A 13,088-nucleotide genomic window follows, 5' to 3' on the forward strand; every position below is an offset into this window, starting at 1 on the left:
TGGTGTGGAGAGTAGACTGCACAGGGAGCCAGGCTTGCTGTAGACCCAACGGATGCAAACTTTCAAAGAGCGAGAATGAAATTGCACTGCACACCCCTATTGCTTAGTTTCCAGGTTGCCTGGGTTCAGCTCTGCTAACAAAGTCACAGAAATGTCTCTGGACCTCCTGTTGAACTTTGCCCACAGCCAAACATTTCATCATTTTCTTCAATAGGAGTTTAACATCTGCTGTCGCCGCTTCATTGTAATCACACAAATAATTTTTAAAAATGCTTTTAAGCACTAGGTCACTTTACACATAGCACTTGGTGGTTAAAGTCTTTTTCCACCCAAAGCCTGCAAAACCCAAATCTTCACATCGTCCTAGTTGACTCTGCAGAGGTTTCTTCGGGCCATCCAGATGCCTGGTGGGCCAGCTGGACTTCACACACCCTCCACCAGCAACCTGGATCACCTTAGCCCCCCACAGAGAGACTACCTGCCATTCTGTACACAGATTTTTGTACTCTTTTTCTATGCGTACACATCTTTGAAGTTCAAATTGTTGTCCCCTGTCCTGGAGCTTATAGAAACGTGTTGCAAGTGTGAGACTTCAGCAACTGAGTGGTGGCCACCCCCATTACATGAAGGTACCCTGGCTCACGTAACAATGCTAGTCTTGCTCAACTAATGTTCAGTAAAAGGTACATATTGTACATATTGTACATATTGTACTTCATTCTTAATTGACTAGCATCATCTCTTCTTCTCGGATGGGTATGGGGCGTGGGGCATTTCCAGGGATATTGTTTCCCCCATTAATCGCTTCCTAGAGCTGATTCCATCTCCCACAGATCAAAGTTGGCCCACCATATGTCTCACTCTCATGGAGCATGAGCATACTTTCAATGACAGGCGGGCTGTTGGATTAGCTGGAAATTTGAGGTTGCTAATAGTTCCATATAATCTGCTGAGTGTTCAGGGAGAATTTAAGCCTTGGTAAAAGCCCATGAGCCTTTATTGCACTGAGGTTTCTTTGGTACCGAGATCCAAATCACTTATCAATCCTTTGCATTAAAATACATCCTAAAATGCATATTATCAATCAGTTTTTATTAGTTAGTAGGTGTAATGATACGGCGTTTTGACTCAAAAGAGAAGGTGAAATATGCTAAATACCAAAATATGATGGGTACTTTGGTGTTGATAAGTAAGTTATTCACTTGTAAATGAGACCTTTCAAAGTCTTAATTCAAATCCCCAAATCCCTTTCTCCTGGGGGCCAGATGTGTTTCAGAAACCAGGAACATTCAAATTTTAAGCTGGTAATACAGAACATATATTGTCTATTATATCACCACTGAGGACTGGGCTTGCTATTGTTAGTTGCTGTCAAATTGGTTCCAATGCATAGCAACCCTGCAAACAACAGAGCTAAGCACTGCCCTGTCCTGTGCCGTCCATCCTCACTACGCCCTCGGGCCTCAGCGTATCCATGTACGACGGGAGTAGCCCCCAGAAATAAACTGTATTTTATTTCTGAGGCCAAAGAAATGAAAAAATTATATTAAATGGAATAACCGAAGATTATAAATAGCCTCCTGTCTATCCAGGGCCCTGGTGTTTAATTTATGAAAAGTTTTCTCTTTTCAGAGATGTGACCCTTTTGGAATTGGGGCTATAAGAGGTGCTAGTCCCGTCACATGAGGATCCACAATCTTCCTCTACTTATATGTATAGATAATTCACACTTTGGAGCCTGGCCCTTCTTCGTCTTTTTTGGCACAATCATGTGTAGATTATAACCCTTCCTTACAAGTGAACACATGTCCCGGTTTTTATTCATCAAAAGCCGAGAATCTTGGGGAATAAATGCCAGCAGTTACGAGGGTAGCGGCTGATATGACATCACTGTTTCCATGGAGGAAAAAGCCAAAACAATATTCTGGGAAAGGATCAGTTTGGGGACTTTCTTTCAAGTTCTGGTACCACTTGCAGTTGGATTCAGTGAGTATATACCAGAGGGATGACAACTTTTTGGTACATGTTATTTATGAAATCATTTATTTAAAAATAAAAATCCTAAGGAAGGAGAAGACAACTTCCACTAACCACGGGGATTTCTAAGTTATTGAGATTACTTACATAGGCTATTTGCAATAAAAATGTCAGACTAGACAGTAGTCGGCAGTAGCATGAATAAGCCCTGAGAATAATAATTTTAAGAAGATTTTGATGGAGACATAGAACATTAGCATGGAGATTCACGAAGGACATTTTGGATAATTGCTGGACGACAGTTTTCAAACAGATAAAACCGAAACTCACTGCCATTGAGTCCATTTCAGATGGCTAGAGAACTACAAGGAAATTCATTAAGAAGACATGCTTTTTAATAACCCCTTCGTTCCATCGAAAGCCAGCATACATTATTTGCTACAGTATACAGTACATCCATTGATAGTCCTAAAATGTATTTTAAAAGTGTTTTTTTTTCTAGGCAACCCATGGAAATGTCCTGAGAACAACCTACATTTGTTTTGGTTTATAAGAGTTCATTTTAAGGAGATACACCACCATAAAACTTGTAGAGTAGTGTGAAAATTTGCTGTTCATAGGTGCCTGAAAGTCAGCTTTGACCCACAGTGACCTTCTAGGCACAGCAGACTGAAACACTGCCTGCTCCCACCCCATTCAAAACCTCTGCTATGCTTGAAACCATTATTGCAGCCACGGGGCCAATCCGTCCCATTAGAGAGCTTCCTCTTTCTTTCTTTTTTTGCTGACACTTTGCCAAGCATGATGTCCTACTCCAAGGACAAGTCTCATTTGATAACAAGACCAAAGTAAGGGAAATGAAGTCTCACCATATTCACCTCTAAGGAGCACTCTGACTATACTACTTCCAAGACAGATTTGTTCCTCTTGCTGGGGTCCATGATATAGTCACCAGTCTTTACCCACACCACACTTCACTGCCCAGTTTTCATATGCATGCAAATCCATTGAAAATACCACGGCTCGGCTTTACAGGTCTATTCTTAAATACAATGGATATATATATATATATTCCATTGAAAATACCACGGCTTAGGCCAGGTGCACCTAAGCCCTCAAAGCTACATCTTTGCTTTTTAATACTTTAGAATGGTCTTTTGTAGCAGATTTTCTCATCATGTAAAGACCATGATCCCTCGAATAGTCTCGTGAAGAGTGGGTGGCTACTGATTGTCTTATTTTGATCAGGCTGTTCTCAGTTTCATGGTGGCCACGTGAGTTTCAGAGTAGAACTCCACAACGTTTTCAGTGGCTGTAATCTTAGGGAAATAGATCGCCAAGTTTTCCTTTCATGATGCTCTTAGGCGCTTTGAACTGCCAACCCTTTGGTTAATAATTGAGCACAAATCTTTTTCACAACTCAAGCACCTTGTAGGGCCACTCTGATTCAGAACTGACTTGTAGGCACCTGAGGACATGGTACGGTGGGTATTGTCAGTTTTACAGTACAGGGCATTTCCACATGGTTGTAGGCTCCGCTGATTCTGTCCACCTGACCTATGATCTCTGTTTTCCAATTCAGAACCACTAGGTAGAGTTAGGCCACATAAATTGTCTTGTCTGGACTAGACCAGGCAGAAGAACACATTCATGGTGCCCGGGCATCCCCTCTGCTCCCTCCTGAGAAAGACTGGCTCGGAGCACTGAAATGAGCAGAGGTATGACTAATACCTTCTGTCAGAAGACCAAGCACATCTTCCCAAAGGAAATAAAATGCTATTAATGACCACTACCTGTATTTTCAATAGTACAACTATTACCCTACTTTAGGTGCACTGTTGATTAAAAGGCTCTTGAGAATTTATCTGGAAATGAACAGATAACCATTTTCATTGGAAAGGTGTTCTCACCAATTGCTCTAAAAACTATTTGGTTTCTTCATTTACAAAAAAACCCAACAAACTGATTGGAGATTGCTCATCTTCAGCATTTCTCAAGTATCTGAGATAACCTCTCATCAAAATAAGTTGACGTCAAATAAATCCCTGCTTAAAATATCTGGATTTCTAAGATGATTAAAATACTCTTACAAAATCTGAAAAAGTTCATAAAAGAATTTGGTTGTGAATGAAATATTTCATCGCGCAAACTATAAGCTCTTTTTCTTTTACAAATGTGTCTGCAAGCCTGAGGAAAGCTGTCATAATGACGGCCCAAGCCCATTGAAAAAATCTCGGTCTTAAAGGTGGCGTCCAAGTTCAACTGGCTTGATAATGTTGCAGCCTCAAGGTTCCTCTTCCAAAGTTGAAGGAATATGTGTGACTCAGAGTAGGCCATCCTGTATCCTCAATCCTTCGGTGGTGTGGCCAACCCTGAGGTCCGAGGCATCTCGGAGTCCACAGCAGTTTCACATACAGATCCATTTCCTTTCTCAGCAGCGCGTGAAGTTGCTGACATCATTGCAGAGACAGTGGGAAGACCTGACGCGGGTCTTTTCCTTGGCTGAGCAGCTGAATGATCAGCATCCTTAGCTGCCACTTGATCCATCATTCCGGGTTCTTTCCACCTCTTGAAGGCTTCCGTCCTTTCCTCTGGCGACAGTTTGTCAAGGTGCTTGGCTCTCAGAATGGGAGATGGAAACAGGGATCCCTGAAGGACTCTGTATATAAACCTAGCATACAAAGAGAAGCACAGAATTACACACACCTCAGATCCACTGCCGGGAAAAGTGAGGGGATCTCGTGCCCATTTGTAGGAGGGGAGAGAGAGGGAAAAAAGGAAATATTAAAGGGAAGCAACACAATTAAATAAACTAGTCTTTGCAAACTATTTAGAACATGTGAAGTGCTCTATAAGGACTTGTTAAATTTTTTTTTAATTGGTGAAAGTAGAGATGCCCCTAAACACCACTGGCTTGATGTTAAGGGTGAATGAGGTAATATTTGGAAAGCAGATAGAGCTGTGCCACACAAGACCCATTTAAAATGCCCATTAATTGGATTAGAGTCCTATGGCCAGGGTGCTGCGGCACGTTACCACGGACATAGTGGTGGTTTGAACCAACAAACTTATTCTCTCATCATTCTGGAAGTCAGTTGGCTGAAATCCGTACCAATGGACTGCACTACAGTTGTCAGCAGGGCTGTCTTCCCTATGGAGATGCTAAGGAGAGAAAAAAGCATTACTGGCTTCTTCCAGCTTCTGGTGGTTGTCACCATTCCTTGGCTTGTAGCTGCATCCTTCTGATTGCTGCCTTTGTGTTCACATAGCATTCTCCCTCTGTCTGTGGCAGGTCTGCCCCTGCCTCTCTCGTAAGGGGATAGGTGTATTTGCATTTAGGTCCCCACTCGAAACATCCATGTAAATCTCCTCATCTCAAAATCCTTACTTCCATCATATCTGCAGTGACTCCTTTTTCACATAACATAGGTTCTAGGGATTAAGAAATGAAGTCTTTGGGGGAACATTATTCAGTCTACTAGAGTTTGCCATCTGGGCCCAAAGGTTTATACCCATTTCTCAGGCAAAAATAAATCCACCCTATCTTAGCACATCCCAAAGGCTCAACAATTACAGTGTCAACTCAATTTCCAAAATCTTATCTAAATACCATCCGTTTAAAAGGCCCATATCTCATTATCTAAAATTAGGTATGGCCGAGACTCTGGGTGTGACCCATCCTGGGATAAAATTCCTCTTCATCCCCGGATCTGTAAGATTGAAAAACAAGCTACCTGTACCCCAAAACAGGGGCAGGACTCCCAGCGGCAATAATTCAAGACGTTTTCATTCTCAAAGCTTCATGTGGGAGGAAGAAAGAGAATCTGGTATTCCAAGCAATTCCCAGTGAGTTTAGTCTCTACTTCTGTATTCACTTTGCCTTCTGGCTGTGGGAAATCTCTGGTGTCTTTTAAGGAGCTGTTTTTTGCTTTTGTTTTTTTTTTCAACCTACCACAACTGGATTAGATAGAATTGTACTATTAATACATCTGAAGCAATTTTTAAAAGGCTATAGAAATTTTGCCATTTCATTTTACCAGTGTTTAATCTGAAAACATAGCAACATGAAGACTACAGAAGCATTTCAGCTTAATAGGGATACTGCTCAGTACAAGGAGCACTGGTGGTGCTGGCTGCTAACAACAAGGCTTATAGTTCAAACCCACCAGTTGTTCCTTGGGAGAAAAAGGAGGCCATCTGATCCCATAAAGATCAACAGCATCAGAAAACCTATGAAGGGTTGCTACAAGTATACCCAAACCTGAAGAACTTGGGGGATCTTATTTTGTATCTGTCGAAGAGATGTCCATTAGCATCAAAGAGATTATGTTCATTGTACCTCTGGATTCACAGAGTGGGGCTGGGAGCATGTAAAGAGAGTACTTTCTTAGTTCATTTGAGAGCCAGGTGGACTCTGATGAACTACTCAACTCTGCTGGTCTAAGCATGAAAGCAGCTGCGGACAACAGGCAAAGGAACATGCCTGACTATGATCCAACAAAACTTTCTTTGTGAAGTCAGGAGGCAGGTCAGATTTGGTTTGCCAACCAGTTTGTCATCCCTGTTATAGAGGAATATGGAATCAGCATGCCATGCTAAAAAGGCAGAGTAACTATCTGCTGTCTCATTTTCCATGAAACAGATTTTATAAAACTATAATAAATATCACAGGAGTGCTTGTGACGTAGTGGTTCCTCATTGGGCTACTAACCACAAGGTCAGCAGTTCAAAGCCACCAACTGTCCCATAAGAGAAAGACTGGATTTTTTTTTCTTGTTAAGAGTTACAGTCTAAGAAACTCATAAGGGCAGTTCTACCCTACTCTAGAGTGTCACTCTGTGTCCGTATCGACTTGATGGCAATGAGTCGAGTGATGATAAGCATCAAAGAGTCTATACATGGGGAGCTCACGCGTACTTCTGAGTCTTCCTCATCTCAGGCATATTCAAAATCAGATGAAGTTGCAATGGGAACGATAACTGACGTTGGAGATGAGTGGGGAGGCATGAGGTTTTCTGTGTTCCTAGATGGCTAGAGAAACTTGTCCCTCCACACCAAGTCCCATCTTCCCCCTCTCAAATTTCAATCTTTTCTTTTAGCCATTCCTTTGGAGTTCGGCCACTAAGGTTCTGGTTAACGGGGCACGGATAGTGCTGTTGTGTGCAGCTTCCAGGTGCTCTCACTAACGTTCCACGAGGGAGGCTGCTGTACTCCTCTCTCACTCTCGCCCCTTTTAGTCGGCAGGGACCTGGCATGCTGATGGCGAGCCAGCCATCTTCCTGCATGGGGAGGAGAACACCCTTAGGAGAAGACAGAGCAGAGAGATGGAGGAAGGAATCTCGGTCTCCAAATAAGTCTGTGAGGCAAAGTTTTCCAACTAAATTAGAGGTGTTTTGCTTTATGACAGAGAAAGAAACTTTCCAGGTGACTGGAGTCACATTTGTTCTTTGTTCAAATCGGGAACAACGCTATGTGAATGATCACACAGACTGGTTTCCCCGCTCCTAAACAGAGCAGTCTGCCTTCCATTCCTAGTTGCTCCCAGAATTCCGAGCCTGCGATATCATTGACATTCTTGACTCAAAAGCAAGCAAACAGCCTACCTGGGTAGGAGAGCCATGCAGGTTGCGAGGGTGCACACGAGATAGAAGACGGGATCCAGCAGGTGCTGCTGCATAATCCAGTAGGGGTTGGACGGTGGGTTGCAAGTTACACACACGGCTCCAAAAGCCAAGGCGAAGACAAAATAGGATAAGAAGCTACCAACGATGACCAGCACGTGGATCCAAGTCTGTAAGACACAAACAGGAGAATAGGAAGACTCCTTCGCCGACAGGGCTTTGTAGCCTGGCAAAAGCTGTTAAAGAAACCCATGGAACCCGTGACCGAGTGGTGTGTATGCAACGTGAGGATGTGATACGCAGCTAAGGTCCACCAACAGCCCAGATCACTGCTGAGTTTTGTAAAATGATACCCAATGCCAAAAGGCCATCCTGTTGGCAAGTTTAACTGATGAGTTTAAGTAAAAGGAGTCCTGATGGTGCTGGGGTTAAACACTCAGATGATATCCAATAGGCCATCAGTTTGAACCCACTGCCATAGTGCCCGAGGAAGATGTCCAAGTCTGCTTCCTGACAGATTACAGCCGGGGCCACTATGGGAAGGGACTGACTCAAAGGAAGTGGTGAGCTTACTTTGTATCGTCCATAACGTGTTCAGATGATCTCTCTTTCTCTTCTTTTTCTTTTAGAGTCACTTTTTTAGAGTCACTTTTCTTCCTTAAGGTAATGCCTTAACCTCAAAAGTTAGCCATGCCCATGGTTGGTAGACGTCACTGCTGGTCACCACTACTCTCATCACCCTGCCCCCCAAACGCCCCACCCAGCCTGAAATTAAACACGGCCATTTCTTTGAAGAATAAAGTGTGAGTGGAAGGAACATGTGACATTCTCCAGTGTCAGCACGGAAGGGCTGGTGTGCAGTTTTCCATGTCACCCACCCCCATGCCCTGCAATGATGGCCGAGAAGTCCAATTCTAGACGTAACAGCTAGGAGACAAGAGCCTGATTGCACAGCTACCCCGAGAGGACAATTGCCCTTGAACTCTTTGGACCTTCAGAGACTGTATAAGTGCCAGAAATAAATCTTTGTTGTCTCCTGAGTTGTTCCGTTGTGGTTTTTTAGGCTGCACAATAAATGTTTAAACTCACATACTTATCATCTCCCCTTGATTTTTTTGGATGTACCTTCATCTTCCTGTAATCTTATTTTTATAAATATTTTCATTGACATTAAACTGGTTCACTTGTTAAATAACTTTCTTGAAGAAGAACAGTGCTATCAGCACCTTTGTCGTAATGTCAGCAGCCCCTGCCACCATGTCTCTGAGGCTGGGGTCCGATTTGTCCTGGCTCTCACAGGAAATTAGCAAGAGATCTTGTGAGAAAAGTCTTGGGGTGATGAAACCAGTTCAATACTTGACAATTATATGAAAGGGTTGACGTTCAAAGACATCAAGAAGGCAAGCCAGTGCTCTGCTCTTCAAAGGTCACAGCCCCCAAACTCAGTGGAGCAGCTCTGCACATGGGGGTTCCCACGAGTCAGAATCCGTGTGATTGCAATTAACCACATTGTGGTCACGCACAAGAGCAGCCAGCAGACGTCCTCTTTGGCATAGTCAGAAGGATGGAAAGGAGTCACCTTATTTTGTAATACTCAATGTTGTTTATTAGTGCCGAACATACTATTGCCTGCCATTGGTGGGTGGGTGGGTGGGGGGTGTCTGGCATGTTGAGGAAACCCTGCCTCTGTTTCACCCTTTTGATTGTGTTAGGGCTACATTCTCAAAGAACATCTCATTTGCTTTCTCCTCTGAGGTTTTCAAAGTCTTTCCCCATGGGATAAGCTTCATAAGGGTAACTAGGAATACTCATTTATAGAATAAAACAGACAAACTGTTCAAACATCCTGGCTGCACCCTAGATTGAGATCCTCACATCTCGAAACCACGTCTTGCTCCTGTCATCTTACTCTCCTTTCATGTTTTCTTCTCCTCGAGCCTCACTGCACCGATGTCCTATCCCCCCCTCCCCCAACCTAAGACTGATGCGCTTTTGAAAAGTGAGGCAGTGGCTCTATGAAGGTCACCCGTTGAATGAAGTGCTGAAAGAGTAGGAAGCCTTGAACAGAAACGAGCAGGAAGGTGGGAAGTCACGAGGAAAGGGAATGGGTTGGAGCACAAAAGCCGGAAGGGAAACCGATTCAGCTGCCCTGTCGGATGCTGCTTATTGACAAGGGTCCATGGAAGCAGTGGGCTCCAGCTAACACTCCCATGGTCCTAGAAAGGGTTCTTTAATGGTGTGGCTTTTACACAACAGTCACTGTTGTTGTGGGCGCCTGGCGTTCGTCCTCCTTCTCCTTGGCAATGGTTCCAAGCACTGCAGTAGTCTTGACAGAGGGTTTCTCTCCTGGACAAAGCCAGTGACAGACGCGATGGCAGCAGGAGTCTGGCTCCAGGGAATGAACTTTGAAGGCAAGGAAGTGAGAGCGAGAAGCCCAGGGGTTCATGTTGACAAGGTTGCACATTAGTGTCTCTCCCAGCACCTCTAGAATCACTCTGGCTCCTCTCTTATTTGTTAAGCCATGGGAACTCTACATCTCCTTCAGCTAGCTTTTAAAACGTATTTCCTATTTGCGTGGCTTATTCAGATTAGATAGCTGTTGCTCATAACTTGCTAGATCGTCTCAACCAGGGGGCGGCAAACATGCAAGATGGAAGAGCCAATCCCGCCTCTCACAATAATTTAAAAATTATTTGAGAGCCATAGATATATTTTTACAAACAAATGAAATTACCATTCTCTGAATAATATCCTGTACTTCAGAGCCACAGGCAAGCACCAATACGGTCTCTTACAATTTAAATAGATCTTTTTAAAAAACATACACACCCTGCACTTTTTAGGATCTCCTTTACTTAGCTCAGTTGGTCTAAGCAGACACTAACCTTTTGCTAACTTTGGGGTTCAAAGGATGGGTAAAGCAGGTTATGAGCTGAGAGAATCATATGTGGTTAAAAAGAAACTTTGTGTCCTCCTTTGGAAATGACTATTATTTAGAGTCAAGGTTCATTCAGTCGTGTATCATTTGAAATGCATTCATTTTCAGGATGGTAAATATATTCCCCAAACCTCGTGGTCCTTATTCATTTATAGCTCCAGATACTTTCAAGCATTGTGGCGCCCGTCTTGTCATAGAGTCTGGGAACAAAACAGGCGTGATCTCTGCTCTCCTAGACATGATGGTGATTGATGAGGAGACAGACGCCTGACTCCCAGCCTGACTCATGCCTCCACGAGCCAGCATCCAGGGATCAAATAAGGGCGCCTTCAAATGGAATGACCAATGTCAAATGGACATTGTGAATGGCCATTAGAGCTGTGTGTGAAAACAAAAGGCAGAGTTGAGACAAAGAATAGTTAGGGACGAGTTCTTTGGCAGGTAATAATTTTGGTGAGACCTAAAAAAAATGGAGCTCAGGAAGTGCAAGGGTGGTGCCGGCAATGAAATGTCTTAGTCATTAACCAAACGGTTTGTGCTCACCAGAGGTGTCTCAGCAGGAAGGCGTGTGATCTACTTCTAAAAACCAGCAACAGAAAACCTCATGGAACATGATTCAACTCAAGAGCTAGTGATTTGTTTTTGTTTGTTTGTTTTTTCCTTTTCTTTTTTTACATTTTATTAGGGGCTCATACAACTCTTATCACAATCCATACATATACATACATCAATTGTATAAAGCACATCCGCAGATTCCCTGCCCCAATCATTCTCAAAGCATTTGCTCTCCAATTAAGCCCTTTGCTTCAGGTCCTTTTTTTCCCCCCCTCCCTCCCCGCTCCCCTCTCCCTTATGTGCCCTTGGTAATTTATACATCATTATTTTGTCATATCTTGCCCTATCCGGAGTCTCCCTTCCCCCCCCTTCTCTGCCATCCGTCTCCCAGGGAGGAGGTCACATGTGGATCCTTGTAATCAGTTCCCCATTTCCAACCCACTCACCCTCCACTCTCCCAGCATCGTCCCTCACACCCCTGGTCCTGAAGGTATCATCCACCCTGGATTCCCTGTGCCTCCAGCCCCCATATGCACCAGTGTACAACCTCTGCCCTATCCAGTCCTGCAAGGTAGAATTCGGATCATGGTAGTTGTGGGGAGGAAGCATCCAGGATCTGGGGGAAAGCTGTGTTCTTCATCGGTACTACCTCGCACCCTGACTGACCCATCTCCTCTCCTAAGCCCCTCTATGAGGGGATCTCCAGTGGTCGACATTTGAGCCCTGGGTCTCCACTCTGCTCTTCCCCCTTCATTCAATATGGTATACATATGTATACATATACACACACACACACACACACACATATATATATACATATATCTTTTTTTAACAGCATAAGTACAAGGGATAGGGGTACTAAGAATATTCCCATATTCCCGTCAGAAGGTGTGGTAAATGGATAGGCCCTGACCCTGATGTGCCAATGAGCTTGGTGTCTTTGTCCAACAGAAAGCGGGGAAGTGTGACTCGCGTGCGGAGCCAGAAGTAGGGCTTCATGGCATCAGGCCCTGTACGTCATATTAAGGGTTTTTCTAACGTGCGACGGGACACCATTTAAAAGAAACAAGCCAAGGGAGAGTTATAGGCTCTGGTTTAAAGTTTTTAAAAGGTGGCTCTGGGCACGATGTGGAGCAAGGGGTCAAGAGTAGAAGTGGGAAGACAAAAGTCGGGAGGCTGTAGCAATGGTTCAGGACGTGACAGCATGGCTTAGCCTATAGCAGAGGCAATGACAATGGGAAGGCGTGTCATAAGGAGCCACAAGGGCGTAGTTTCTTTTCCAGACATTGGTTGGCTGCTGTACCATCTGCAAAGGGAAACTGACAATCAAGCTTACCATCTGAGTCCTAAACACTAGCTTTGCTGCAATGAGATAGCTTGCGGTCATTTTAACCCAAAGTCTTAATATTTACCATTCAATCAACATCTAAGTTTTTATTTTTCCTTCTTAAAGACCGATGTTTAAAGGAAAGGTAAGATTTTTTTTTTAGAGTGAAAGAGATCACTTTTTATGCATTAAGAATGTGGCAGTTACCTAGTCTGTCAACTTGCGAGGTGGGTGGAGTCTAGCCTGCCAATCAGGTCATAGCCAATGAGGTCTCTGTGGTGGCATGGCCTTCTCCTGAGGATTTTGGGAACTCCTGTCTTCCTCCCTGGAGGTGGGACACACACTCTCTGCTACACATTCCTGTTGATAAGCTACATGGAGCCATGCTGATGAAGCCAGAGCCCTGGAGCTGGAAGAGCCATGTGGCGACACCCACGCCAGGCTGAGATGCTTCCACTGCCACTGGATCCACAAGATATTCCACCCACAGGCCTGTGATCTTCCTGCATTCGGCGTCACTGCATGTGTTGCATGAGTCTGAAGAGGAATTTATAGACTGGTATTGAACATATGGGCTAATATTGGACTTATGGACTGGGTTGGGATGTTTTTTTTAATATACAATTGCTCTTTGATGTAAAGCTCTTTCTTATAAACATATGAGTGTAGC

General features: G+C 43.9%; 1 protein-coding gene across 1 annotated transcript in view; it reads right to left on the minus strand.

Moving 5' to 3' along the window:
* Nucleotides 1-2,354: 2,354 nt before the first annotated feature.
* The window catches only part of ATP10D (ATPase phospholipid transporting 10D (putative)), a 130,649-nt gene continuing 119,915 nt past the window's right edge, over nucleotides 2,355-13,088 (minus strand). The window contains exons 22-23 of the mRNA XM_075544373.1: nucleotides 7,581-7,768; nucleotides 2,355-4,648 (exon numbers count right to left, since the gene is read on the minus strand). Coding sequence (XP_075400488.1) covers nucleotides 4,324-4,648; nucleotides 7,581-7,768 — 513 coding nt within the window. The 3' untranslated portion in view covers nucleotides 2,355-4,323. The remainder of the gene's footprint in view (nucleotides 4,649-7,580; nucleotides 7,769-13,088) is intronic.

This window comes from Tenrec ecaudatus, chromosome 3 (assembly GCF_050624435.1).
Source record: "Tenrec ecaudatus isolate mTenEca1 chromosome 3, mTenEca1.hap1, whole genome shotgun sequence".
NCBI classification, from domain to species: domain Eukaryota; kingdom Metazoa; phylum Chordata; class Mammalia; order Afrosoricida; family Tenrecidae; genus Tenrec; species Tenrec ecaudatus.